Below are 13,309 nucleotides of genomic sequence, written 5' to 3'. Positions count from 1 at the left end.
TTAAGCCACCAATTAACTTGATGATGTCACTATTCTCAATTTTATATGTGTTAGCATTAATAACACAATTCAGGGGCAAAGCAGTGGGGGGCGAAGCAGTGGCGCAGTAGGTAGTGCTGGATAAGTTGGCGGTTCATTCTGCTGTGGCGACCCCGGATTAATAAAGGGACTAAGATGACAAGAAAATGAACGAATGAATGAATACAATTCAACTGAAATATAGTTCATTAAATAGACTTAAGCCTCAGTCAGAATACTAGCGACTCGCATCAGCAAAGCAACAAGCAACCGTTCATTTCAACGGAGAAGGAGCAACTTCCGGCAACCTCCGCCTACGCGAGCGACATCGACCATTGGCGACCAAGTGGGCATATCGAGCGATCTGACAAAGTTGAGAATCCTTCAACTTTATGCAAATGAAGAACAACTTTCTTCAGCAGCAGCCAGTAGGAGCACCAGTAGAAGTTAAGCTAGTGGTGTAACGGATCACATATCTCACGTTCGGATCATGTTATGGTTTTTTAGTCACGGATCGAACCATTTTTCTGATCAGCCAAAAGGGGAGGAAACACATGTAATTTGCTTTCCATTTATTACAAAAAAAGTACTGCAAGACACTTTTGGTTTTAACAAACAGAACTTAGAAGCTGTAATTTTATAAAAAATAAAATGAATTAATAAGCTGAACAGAAAAAAAAATGGCAAAGTATTCAGTACTGTGAAAAATTCACTGTTACTACTTCTGTTAATGCTAGTAATGCGAAATGTATAAATCTAACAATATAATTTGTACAAACCATATTTATTTTTAGTCTCATTTTTGATAAATGATTCATTCATTCATTTTCTTGTCAGCTTAGTCCCTTTATTAATCCGGGGTCGCCACAGTGGAATGAACCGCCAACTTATCCAGCAAGTTTTTACGCAGCGAATGCCTTTCCAGCCGCAACCCATCTCTGGGAAACATTCACACATTCACACACACACTCATACACTACGGACAATTTAGCCTACCCAATTCACCTGTACCGCATGTATTTGGACTGTGGGGGAAACCGGAGCACCCGGAGGAAACCCACGCGAAGGCAGGGAGAACATGCAAACTCCACACAGAAACGCCAACTGAGCCGAGGTTTGAACCAGCGACCCAGCGACCTTCTTTCTGTGAGGCGACAGCATTACCTACTGCGCCACTGCCTCGCCATAAGTGAATCAGTTATTACTTAATAACACGTATAAACTTTCTTTGCTGGATGGATAAGTTTTGAAGAATTATTCAGTGGCATATTTTTGATGGCTGTTTGTCAATATCTATTGGTTAAATAATGTATTTGCTGCATACAACTTTAATTATAAAAGTTGTTAAATGCATATGACGGTGATTTTAATCTTTACCATAGACATCAGTGGTTTTATCTAAACTATAAACTAAACTATAAACTATATAAACTATTATCTAAACTATAAACTGTTATCCCAGTACTTCAGTGTTTTCTGACTGTTTGTAACTTCATAACTTATAAGACTAGAGACTGAATCTCTTTCTTGATTTTTGCGTGTTTTCAAACACTGATTTGAATGCAGCAATTTGAAGGATTAATAAACATATGCAAAGCATCGTCATTTATAATTTATCTTGCGTGGCTGTTGAGATCCCGATCTTTTAATGATTAGACATGCAGCTTACAATGGATGCATTAAGGCAGGCTAAACAAGTAGTGACAGAAAACACCTCTAATGAAACGCTATTGGCTGTGTTTTTAAAAGGGGAGGAGCTACTCTGTCTCTCCCTCTCTTTAACATTCATTACATCAAACATTAAATAAAAAATGCACATTTCAAAACACTTCACAGGGCCTTTAAAGACAAGACACCTGGCATCAGATCCACTTTAAAACATATCTCATTCAGACATTAAAGACCACTGCTTTTAAACAAACTAGATCAAACGCGGCGATATAGCCTATTGTCTCTGAATTGCGGGGAAGTCAATGAATTCTAGTCTTTAACACTCACTTTAGTCTGTCTGTCTGTCTGTCTGTCTGCAGAGGAGAAAGCTGACTCTTTTAAGGAGGCGGAAGAGTCGGATTCTGAGGAGCAGGCCAAGGGGATCGAGACCCGCACTTCCTCCATGTCTCAGCCTCAGAGAGTGGCTCTTTTCCCTGGCATGGACCCGTCTGCTTTGAAGGTGAGGGTACTATGGGTACTCTTCTTTCAGTTGCTTTTTAACCCTGCAAAGCATGATATGTGAAAAAGAAGATCATATAAAATATTGAAAAACTAAAAACTAAATTATTATTATTGTATTATTAAATTTATTAAGTTTTAATCATTTTTTGATAGGGCAAGTAAAAATCGATCCCACTTTATATTGTGTCCTTAACTACTATGTACTTACATTAAAAAAATAAATAAATACAATGTACTTACTGTGTTTATAATGTATTTGAGAACACTTGTGGTGCTTTTGGGTTGGAATAGAGGTTGGGTTATGGACAGTGGTATGGGTAGGTTTAAGGGTGGGTTAAGGTGTAAGGGATGGTCAACAGTGTATTTACAAATGTAATTACAAAAGTTAATTACAGATGTAGTTACATGTATTTAATCAAGCATAAGTACACTGTAAATACATGTATTTACTCAATAAGTACATTGTAACAAACTATTCATTCCTGTGTAAGAACATAGTTAAGGCCACTTAATATAAAGTGGGACCTAAAAATATTTTCTAACTGGAACATTTGAAAAGAATCCTTAGCATTTAGCCCTGTATAAGTCTAAAATTTCATTCATAATGGTCTTAAAATGTCTTAAGTCTTAAATTTAACTTGATTAAAATCTGCAGAAACCCTGCACAAATAATACATGCGAATAAGTCCAAAGACATGCAATTGTGTACATTTTTAAATTTGTTTGTTTGCAAAGTTCACCATCTCACAAACTTAGCTAACAAATTTACAAACTTTTTCGTGAGAATTTTTTTTTTTCTGTCTATTCATTAGCAAGCTGCTAAAATTTCGTACCATTGTGTGCTGGAGACGACCTAACAAAACATGATTCCTAATAGTTGTTGTTTTTGGCCTTAAATGCTAGAACTGAAAGCTTGTTTTAAAGATGCTGATGATTTTGCTGCTTCTTTCACCTTCGTTTGTTCTCTTCAGGCTCAGCTAAAGAAAAGAGGAGATTCAGACAATCAGACAGACGGCCCTTCCCCTTCTCAGCTCTCACGCTCACCTAAATCTCCATTCTTGCCTCGAGCTGCTCCTCGTGTGCTGCCTCCTGCTGGTGGGAAGGAGAACGGGTGAGTGCTCAGGCTAGAATAGAGTATATGCCGAAGTATGCTAATAGGACTTTTAATTTGCCAGTAACCTGGGTTAAGCACTTCTAGTGAACTGTATGCCAATGCAAAACCGGGGCATTTAAGGTCTGTTTTCTTTAAAAATCAGCGATCTCTCTCTTTATAATATGAGCATTTATTTTACCCCAGTATATTCAATGGAGCTTCTGCGCTAGCCTGCCGATTCTGATGGCACGTGCGAGTAAATGGCTTTTTGTCTCGTTTTACGATTAAGCAACTAAATGAATGGCAAAGTCTATTTAACTGAATGTATTTTAATTGCTTTACAACAGGGGTTTTCAAAGTGTGAGGCGCGCCTGCCCTGGGGGGCGCCAGAGCATGTCAGGGGAGGCGCGGGAAGAAATATAATACTATAAAAATATAATTATTAAGTTTAATTATTATATGTATTTTTTATTATATTTAAACGTTTTAATTAAATAAAGCAAAAAAAAAAATAATAATAATAATACGTCAAATATAAGAAAACCTTTTTTACCCAGAAGGCCATAGCTGTGAATTTGCTTCTGTTTGGCAAGCCCGCCAATACAGGTATATGCCTGCTAATACAATGGGTCGGTTTCTGAGACCCCCCGATTCAAAGCTGTAATGAAGTTCACAGCCCTTTGGCCGCCGGGAAGAAGGAGGCGGAGAACCGACGCAGTTTTAAAATGATTTATTAATAACAGTGACGGCAGCTCCTCACGGAGGTTGCCGTCAAACTGAAAGCAAAAGTAAAATATGTCCGGCCCGGTCCTCTCTCGGCTTCCTCTGCCCTTGTTACTCCTTCCGTGGGATCCGAGGCAGGTGCGCACCGCAGATCCACTTACGCGGTGGCCTCACTCCGTTCCCACGGCTCTCGGCCACGCCCCCTCGCCACAAAAGCCTTCAAGTTCAGGGCTTAAACCTAAAAGACGACGATATGATGATCAGTATTTGAGTTTAGGATTTACGTGGACAGGACCAGCTGATGAACCACGACCTTTATGTGTGTTTTGTCAAAATATATTGGCTAATGACAGCATGAGACCCGCTAAACTTCGACTGTTTTGACTAGTATGGACAGTTCTTGGATCTGTTCTATTCATATTGAACCATCATCCTAGTTTTAAAAACGTTATATTAAAATACTTGTTATTACTCTAAATAATTGCACTTTCATGCAAATGATGATAAAAGTGAGTTAACAGTCTGACATCTGTCTGTGTCTTTATATATACTGTGTATATATATATATATATATATATATATATATATATATATATATGTGTGTGTGTGTGTGTGTGTGTGTGTGTGTGTGTGTGTGTGTGTGTGTGTGTTTGGGAGGAGGGGGGGCGCCAATGGATAAGTTGTGTCAAAAGGGAGGCCCACTGTCTTAGACTTTGAAAAACCCTGCTTTACAACATTGATGCTGTAAAAGGAGACGTATAAAATGGAAAAAAACTCACATTAACAGGTCACTGGAAGTTTATCAGTATGGCAAGAACACTAGCTCGGCATATACCCTATTCTGTGATATTTATTTATTTTTTTTAAAACACATTTTTTTACCCTCTCTCTCTCTTTGTTCCGTCTCAGAGAAGAGTCTTCTCCTCAGTGGCTGAAAGAACTAAAGACTAAAAAACGCCTGAGTCAGTATGAACCCGACAGTACAGCCTGAACAAGCAGGTAAAGGGGCTCACGTGTCTATTCGTTCATTCATTTATTTTCTTTTCGGCTTAGTTAATCTTTAATTAATGAGAGGGTTGACAAAGGTATTAATCAGGTGTAATCCCTTTATAAATCAGAGGTCGCCACAGCGGAATGAACCACCAACTTATCCAGAACATGTTTTATGCTTCGAATGCCCTTCCAACTGTAACCCATCACTGGGAAGCACCCACACACACTCATTCACACACTTTTTGCTGTGAGTTGACATCGCCACCGCACCGCTGTGCATTATTACATTAGAAGTAAACTTGTCATAACGCTAATGTTAATATAGAGGATGGCAATTGCAGCCTTTTCCGACAAGTTTTGATTAGTATTACCTTTTGACAATTTATTTAATGTTACATATTTGCTACATATGCAAATTAAAATAAAACAATACTATGATGCCTAACGTATTTTTATGTTTAAAGTTTTTACGTTGTTGTTTTTATTTTTATTTATTATTATTTTTATTTTTATTTTTTTGTTTTTTTTAAGTGTAGTAAGTGTAATAAGTGTAGTTTAAATATAATAATAATATACACTCACCTGCCACTTTATTAGGTACACCTTACTAGTACCGGGTTGGACCCCATTTTGTCTTCAGAACTGCCTTAATCCTTCGTGGCATAGATTCAGTAAGGTACTGAAAATATTAATGGCCATTTGAGTACAGTGAACTCATTTTCATTTTCAAGAAAACAGTTTGAGATGATTCGCCCTTTATGACATGGCACGTAGCCATGACATTGACATGATGCTTAATTGGTACTAATGGGCCCAAAGAATGCTAAAAATATCCCTCGCACCATTACACCACCACCATCAGCATAAAACGCTGATACAAGGCAGAATGGAACCATGCTTTCCTATTGTTGATGCCTAATTCTGACCCTAACATTCTGAATGATGCAACAGAAATCGAGACTCATTAGACTAGGCAACATTTCCAATCTTCTATTGTGCAATTTTGGTGAGCCTGTGTGAATTGTAGCCTCAGTTTCCAGTTCTTAGCTGACAGGAGTGGCACCCGGTGTGGTCTTATGCTGCTGTAGCCCATCCGTCTCATGGTTTTACGTGTTGTGCATTCAGAGATGCTCTTCTGCAGACCTTAGGTGTAATGAGTGCTTATTTGAGTTACTGTTGCCTTTCTATCAGCTCAAACCAGTCTGGCCATTCTCCGCTGACCTCTGGTGTCAACAAGGCATTTGCACCCACAGAACTGCCGCTCACTGAATATTTTTTCTTTCCCAGACCATTCTCTGTAAACCCGAGAGATGGTTGTGCGTAAAAACCGTAGTAGATCAACAGTCTCTGAAGTACTCAGGCCAGTCCGCCTGGCACCAAAAACGATGCCATGTTCAAAGTCACTTAAATCACCTTTCTTTCCCATTTTGATGTGCTGATTAAATACTTGCTTTAATGAGCAGTTAAACTGATGTATCTAACAAAGTGTTCGGTTGGTGTATTTCTGGCTTTTGTAAACCTTGCTTTGCCTTTAGATCTCTTAAAATAATTTTTTTAATCACTTTAAAAAAAAAAATCTTTAAAAATTCACTGCTTATTAACAGCAACTGTTAGGGTTGCTAGGTGACAAGATCTGCCCTCTGTACATCGTATTATTTCAAAATGCTCGTTTCGGCTTGTGTGGACTTCGAAGGACTCACCTTTGAAGCCTCTGAAATGAGACCCAGCTAGTCTCTGCTAATGAGCTGATGATCTGAATCAGGTGTGTTTGGTTAAGGAGATGTAGAAATGTGTCGAACTGGTTGTTCTTCAGGAACGTGGTTGAGAAACACTGACCTAGTCAGTAAATTTAATGCAAGATATTGGATTCAGGTGAAAGATGGCTTAGTGGTTAGCTCTGTCGCCTCACAGCAAGAAGATTGCTGGTTTGAGTCCCGGCTGGGCCAATTGGCGTTTCTGTGTGGAGTTTACATGTTTTATTATATCATAATAAAGATAATCTGTGTGGAGTTTGCATGTTCTCCCTGTGTTGGTGTGGATTTTCTCAGAATGCTCTGGTTTCCCCCACAGTCTAAAGACATGTGCTATAAGTAGGGCCAGACGGAATCTGCGGACGTTTTTTGCTATTTCTGCGGAGAATTTTGGTAAAAATCTGCGAATTTCTGAGGAATGACTTTGGGAGTATCCAGCGGAGTATCATAACCAAAAACTTAATATATTAAATAAAAAGTAATAAATTATTGAATAAAAACTGAATAAATTTAGATTTACACATTTACTCAAGTAAATAAACAGAATTAATAATGGGCTAAAAATCTGCAGAAATCTGCGGAATTCTGCGGAAAATCTGCAGAATCCTGCACGCGCAGATTCCGCGTGGGCCTAGCTATAAGTGAATCAAATAAACTAAACCCCCATGATTTTATAGTTTACAATGTTAAATTGCAAAGAAATAAACTGTAAGTAATTCAATGTCCCGCTACATTGTTATTCGTCATTTCATAAACACGCAACCACAATTTGTTATATCATTATAAAGATAATCTGTGTGGAGTTTGCATGTTCTCCCTGTGTTGGTGTGGGTTTCCTCCGGGTGCTCTGGTTTCCCCCACAGTCTAAAGACATGTGCTATAAGTGAATCAAATAAACTAAATTGTAGTGGATGTGTGTAAATGTGAGAGTGTATGGGTGTTTCCATGTACTGGGTATCTGCTGTGTATAACATACTCTGGATAAGTTGTTGGTTTATTCCGCTGTGGCAACCCCTGATATACGTAAGGGGCTAATCCGAAGGAAAATAAATAAATATGGATTCAAATTCAGAACATAGTCCTCCATTTTGTATCCACCTCACTTTTAAAATCAAAATAACAGTACACCCTTGCCCAGGGGTGGGCAGTCTCGGTCCTGGAGGGCCAGTGTCCTGCACAGTTTAGCTCCAACCCTATTCAAACAGACCTCCCTATAGAGTTTAAGTGATCTTCAAGACACTGATTAGTTTGTTCAGGTGTGTTTGACTAGTGTTGGAATAAACTCTGCAGGGACACCGGCCCTCGAGGATCAAGTTTGCCCATCCCTGCCCTTGCCCATACCAAACTATACTTTGCTGTATTACTGTGTAAGCCATAAGTACAATGCCCATCAATTGAATGTATCGCTAATGCACTTTCAGCACATTTCTAACCCAACCTATGTACGTTTCTCTCCATCATCTCAGGATGCCTTATAACTGCAGTATCTGTAGCTATAACTCATGACAGAAGCCTTAACCTTTGACCTGGAGTTGACCGGAATTCTGCTGCTGACGACTACGACATCTTTCCGTTTCGTTGTTCATTTTTCTGGCCTTCTCCTCCAGTCGTGTACATGTGCATGGTGCCTTTCTGAGTGGACGTTAATGGCGAAGCGTGAAGCGCGTGTCCATGTATGTGTCGTCCGCTTTCTCTTAAGCTCTTCTTCACACCAGAGAAAATTATTTTTGCATAGAGACACTTTAACCTCTAGAGAGCGAGAGATCATCCTTTATTGTGGAAACATGGGACCACGCTCACCAACAAGCAACCCGAAGTGCTTCATGTAACTGGAGTATGACGTTGGTTATTTTTACCTAATTATGTTCATATTAGTCGCTTCCTTTGTTTTGTTTGTTTTCATTCAGATGGGTTATAGGCATCAGTTGCACTTGCGTTCCCATAGATGATTTTTAACAGTCCACAAATCAACGCTGAGCTCGTGTGTATAGAAAGTGTATTTAGTTACGACAAATGTTTAAAAGTGTAATCGAATCGTTATATTTGTAATAATGTCGGTTTGAAAGAAGACAATTGTAAATGTTTAATGATGATCAAACAAATGAAACGCTTCAGAGGTGTGTGTTGAAAGTTGTTTGGATGGATTGGTGAATGAATGATTGAATTATTTTATTGTTCGTCTTATAACGCATACATTTTATTTAGATTTGGGATGTTTGGACATGAAAAGGTTTGTTTGATGACGGAAAATGTATTGTTTGTTTAGACGATTCCATCCCGTTGTCAGTTGAAACTATAATTTCATGTTTGGAAAATTGCGCATGTACAATCAGTCGTTCCCTATTCCACTTGTATCCCAATACTTGCTTTAACAACGGGCCAAAAATGAGAATTGCACAATCAGCATATAAATCATCCCTGACTATGTAATAATGGACGAATACAAAGGGAAAATTTTTCAGTTTTGGTTACATGTGTCTTTGTGTTTACTAGTTAGTTTAAGGGAAATGTCAAAGTACTGTAAACATCGTTCACATTACATTGCACACTTAATATTGGCTTTTTTTAACGCTGGGCCGTTGTGCCACTCCCACCTAACAAGCACTTTTCACCTGAACAGCGGCTCTGACCATCAGTCACTTTTGTAACGCATGAGTCTTCACACTTGATGTCTATGTTGTGATTTTGGTTTGCTGACGGTATGTGAGTAACGTTCGTTTGCTTTTTTTTCTAATATCCGTTTCTTTGTCTGCCTACAGTTGTTATAGTCTAAGGGTAATTTGTCCTTTTTATTTTAAATTTGACTGTAAAGATGTTTATTGCACTGTTGTACTGCCAGTGTCCAATAATGTACATTCATAATAAAATGCTATACATATCTTGGTTTTCTTATTCTTCTTTTCATTCCTTTGCTTGTAAAAATAGCATGCAGTCAATAAAGCCAGTGGGATGAGCTGGTGTATTATAGTTTTTCTCTGTCGCTTTGGTGCGTTTCTCACAACACCATTTCTCAAAACAATTAGTACAAACTGCAAAACCTAGCTGATAACCTGCAAAAGCGCGTCACATGCTAAAAATAGATAGTTCATTCCTCAAAAGCAAGTATTGATGTCAATCAAAGTGTCAGTATCATCAAAATGAAAAGTCCTGCACTGCAAAAAAATGCTTTTCTTACCTAGATTTTTTGTCTTGTTTCTAGTCCAAATATCTAAAAGTTCTTAAATTAAGAAGAATTTTCAAGACAAGCTAAACATATTGTCTTGTTTAAAGAAATAATATGCCAATAATAAGTGAGTTTTTCCTTAAAACAAGCAAAATAGTCTGCCAATGGGGTAAGCAAAATAATCTTACATCAAAAAAAAAAAAAACAAGATTATTTTGCTTACCCCATTGGCAGACTATTTTGCTTGTTTTAAGGAAAAACTTAATATTGGCATATTATTTCTCAAAACAAGACAATATGGTTTGCTTGTCTAGAAAATGCTTCTTGAAATAAGAAATGTTAGATATTTATACAAGAAACAAGACAAAAAATCTAAGCAAGAAAAGCATTTTTTTGCAGAGTGACAGCATTGTTTATAAACAAGATAGTCAAATGTCTTTTCATGTTTTCATTATGACAGTTTACTCTGGACATTTTTTCAATGCAAAACAGTCAGATTTTGGTGACACTTTCTAAAAATGCTCAAGACAGCACTATAGACTATTTGCACAGCCATTTGAAAACTACAGTAAAGTTAAACATCACTGCCTTGAGTGAGTTATCATGAGTACAAGACACTGAATATGTATGTTTCACATTTTTATTGCATTTGCTCATTACAATCCTAATTTATTCCCAGCATTGTGCAAAAGAATAAACACACCCTTATTTACAACAAACATAGACTCTCTTTAGGTAGTGCAGTGCACAACTGTACACAATATTGCAGTACATATTGGAACTGAACCTACAACATACACAGGTCTGTAAATCATTCATCAAATTGTTCAATTTTTAAGACTTTTCCAGGAAAATAAAGATTTAAATTTGTTTTATAAAATTTGCTTGATACATTTTGATAACTAGTTCAACATTTTTGTATGTAAAGACTCAAGTAATGAAATGAGGACTGTTAGTTTTATATGGAATGACTATTCAGCATTTACAAGTTTAGTTAATTTTGACTGACATGACAGAAGCAAATGATAATGTTATAAACAGCAGAAAATTGTATGAAAGCAATTGATGCATGTCCGAAAGCATTTGCAATTTGTTGAAAAGAATGAGAAACTGCTGCTAGGATGTGCACAAATGACTAATTGTTATGAGAAATGCATGAACTGTTGTGCAAATGTAAATAGTGTTGTGAGAAATGCACCAAAGCGACTGAGATAAACTGTAAGAAGATTTTCTGCAGACAGCAGCTTTAACCACACAGAGCTTTTCAGTCTCGGAATGGTTAAAGATGCAGTATTGACAATGATGGGAGAAGCCATGCTTATGATAGCTCTAACTGAATCAGCTAAATCAAATGTATACAGAATCTTCCCAAAATGATTCAGTTTTGATGTGTGTGAAAACACCACACACATTTGACGTCTTTTGGTAACAAAATATTGATCAACCTTTGGTTGTGTTTAAAGGGGTCATGAACCTCCTCTCTTTCAGTTCAAGAATGTTTTCAAAACTGCTTCATGATGGGCGTGGATCGCTGCGAGCAGAGGAATGAGTGGGTGTGGCCTGCAGAGCAGGGGAAAAAGGGAAGCGAACAACTGTTGTCAGTTGGCTCACAAAATAACACACAAACTGTGAGGAGACCCGTGATTTTTTAGTTTACAATGTTAAAATGCATAGAAATGAACAGTAAGTAATTTAATGTCCTGCTACATTGTTATTTGTAATTTCATAAGCACGCAACCACAATTTGTTTTATCATTATAAAGATAATCATGTTTATATAAACACTAAACGATGGGGTCTTTTCTTCTTCTGAAACCCTGGGTCTAAATGCAGACACAGTGGAGCAGTGCAGCAGGTCTCTTGCTCTATCTATTTTAACCATTAGCTCTGCCGAGAATTTTAAACATAGGCAAACACAGCAGCACGGATAGGCGATGTGTCTGAATGGTAGCAAACTCAACTAATAAAAGACAGTCCGCCATTCTCTAATTCTCATGCAGCTCTCCCAGAAAATACTTGCTACAAAACAACAGCTGTGCTGTATTGGTGGCCCTGACAGCATCGTGGGGAAAAACATGCAACAAACCCCGTGGATGGTGGAAACAAACATAAGAAAACTCAGCTCAGCAAACATAAGAAAACTCAGCAAATGGATAAGAAAACTCAGCTGTGAATAATAATAAGAATCCGACACGTCATCACTGGGCAGGCAGACTGGTGCTACATCACCGATTTTGATCCCGCCCCAAAAATCATTATAAATCCAGAATATGAAATTAGCTGACAAAAGCTCAAAGTGATCCAGTTTTGCCTACAATTTGCTTACAGTTTTCCCTACAATTAAAGCTTACAGGTTGTCTTAAATTATGCTTAACGCACAAAAATCTGTTAAAATCACAAAAAGTACTCCAGGGTTTCTTGGACCTTTAATAGTCCTATATAAATAAAACTGACCACCATTAAAAACCTCTTACAAAAACATGGCTAATTATGTATTCAAAGTGTAGTCAATTTATTGAAATTTATCAAATGCAATTGGCTAATCATTTAATTAAATGCAATAGCTTCATAATATGCATGTTTTTTGTTTTGTTTTTCAAATTACTTGTACGTCATCAAAAAAAAAGAAAAAGTAATTATTTTATTTATTTATTTTTTAGGCAGACTGCACTGCCATTTTTTCCACAAGTCATTTCGGTTCCATTACACTTCTGTGGGTATCTACTCATCCTTATGTTGGACCAAACTTTTTAATCTTAGGGAAACAAATTAAGATATTTGTGATGCAATCCACAATCCAGAGGCAACAAACATGCACCAATCAAAGCCCAGAAAAGTGCAAATAACATTGCAAGGCTTGTGCGGTACAGTGATCACTTGATGCTTTAAAAGAGATTAGGCTTCATACGTCAACAGAGCAATGTCTTTCAGCTCTCATGAAAGCACATTCTGAACTGATGTTGAAGAAAATTCTCTTAAACATTATATATACTTTTAAACAAATCCCATTTTCTCATTTACTCTTTGCATTGAGACTTCTTCACTGTGAAAATAGAGTCATCTCCAACACTTCGTATCTTTTCTGGAATGCTACATTTTGGAGTCTACATTGGTTTTCAAACAGCCTTCTGTGCTTTAGCACCCAAAACAACAACATGACCTAATCTAACTGGACACCTCATCTCATCAAATGGTCAATAATTAAATAGAAAATTAATAAACAATACATACATTGACACTGGTCAAAGCCCAAATTCATTAAATGCCTTTTTAAAATCATGTAATGCACCCTATAAACAATCTCCTCAGTGTGAATAGCTCTATAGAGACCTAGAGATACAAACCCATAGAGATTGTTTTGATTCAAGAACCTGGTTGTGGTGTATATTGCTCTGT

The 13,309-nt window shown here is 37.4% G+C and overlaps 1 protein-coding gene across 1 annotated transcript in view; it reads left to right on the top strand.

Moving 5' to 3' along the window:
• si:ch73-138n13.1 overlaps positions 1–9,628 on the top strand; it is a 70,067-nt gene extending 60,439 nt beyond the window's left edge. Inside the window, exons 10-13 of the mRNA XM_087265243.1 lie at positions 2,049–2,188; positions 3,162–3,301; positions 4,916–5,005; positions 8,217–9,628. Of these exons, the coding sequence (XP_087121369.1) occupies positions 2,049–2,188; positions 3,162–3,301; positions 4,916–4,997 (362 nt within the window). The 3' untranslated portion in view covers positions 4,998–5,005; positions 8,217–9,628. The remainder of the gene's footprint in view (positions 1–2,048; positions 2,189–3,161; positions 3,302–4,915; positions 5,006–8,216) is intronic.
• Positions 9,629–13,309: the final 3,681 nt, after the last annotated feature.

This window comes from Danio rerio, chromosome 8, assembly GCF_052040795.2.
Source record: "Danio rerio strain M-AB ecotype USA chromosome 8, GRCz13ab, whole genome shotgun sequence".
Lineage (NCBI taxonomy): Eukaryota > Metazoa > Chordata > Actinopteri > Cypriniformes > Danionidae > Danio > Danio rerio.
This window is presented reverse-complemented; position numbering and strand designations above follow the sequence as displayed.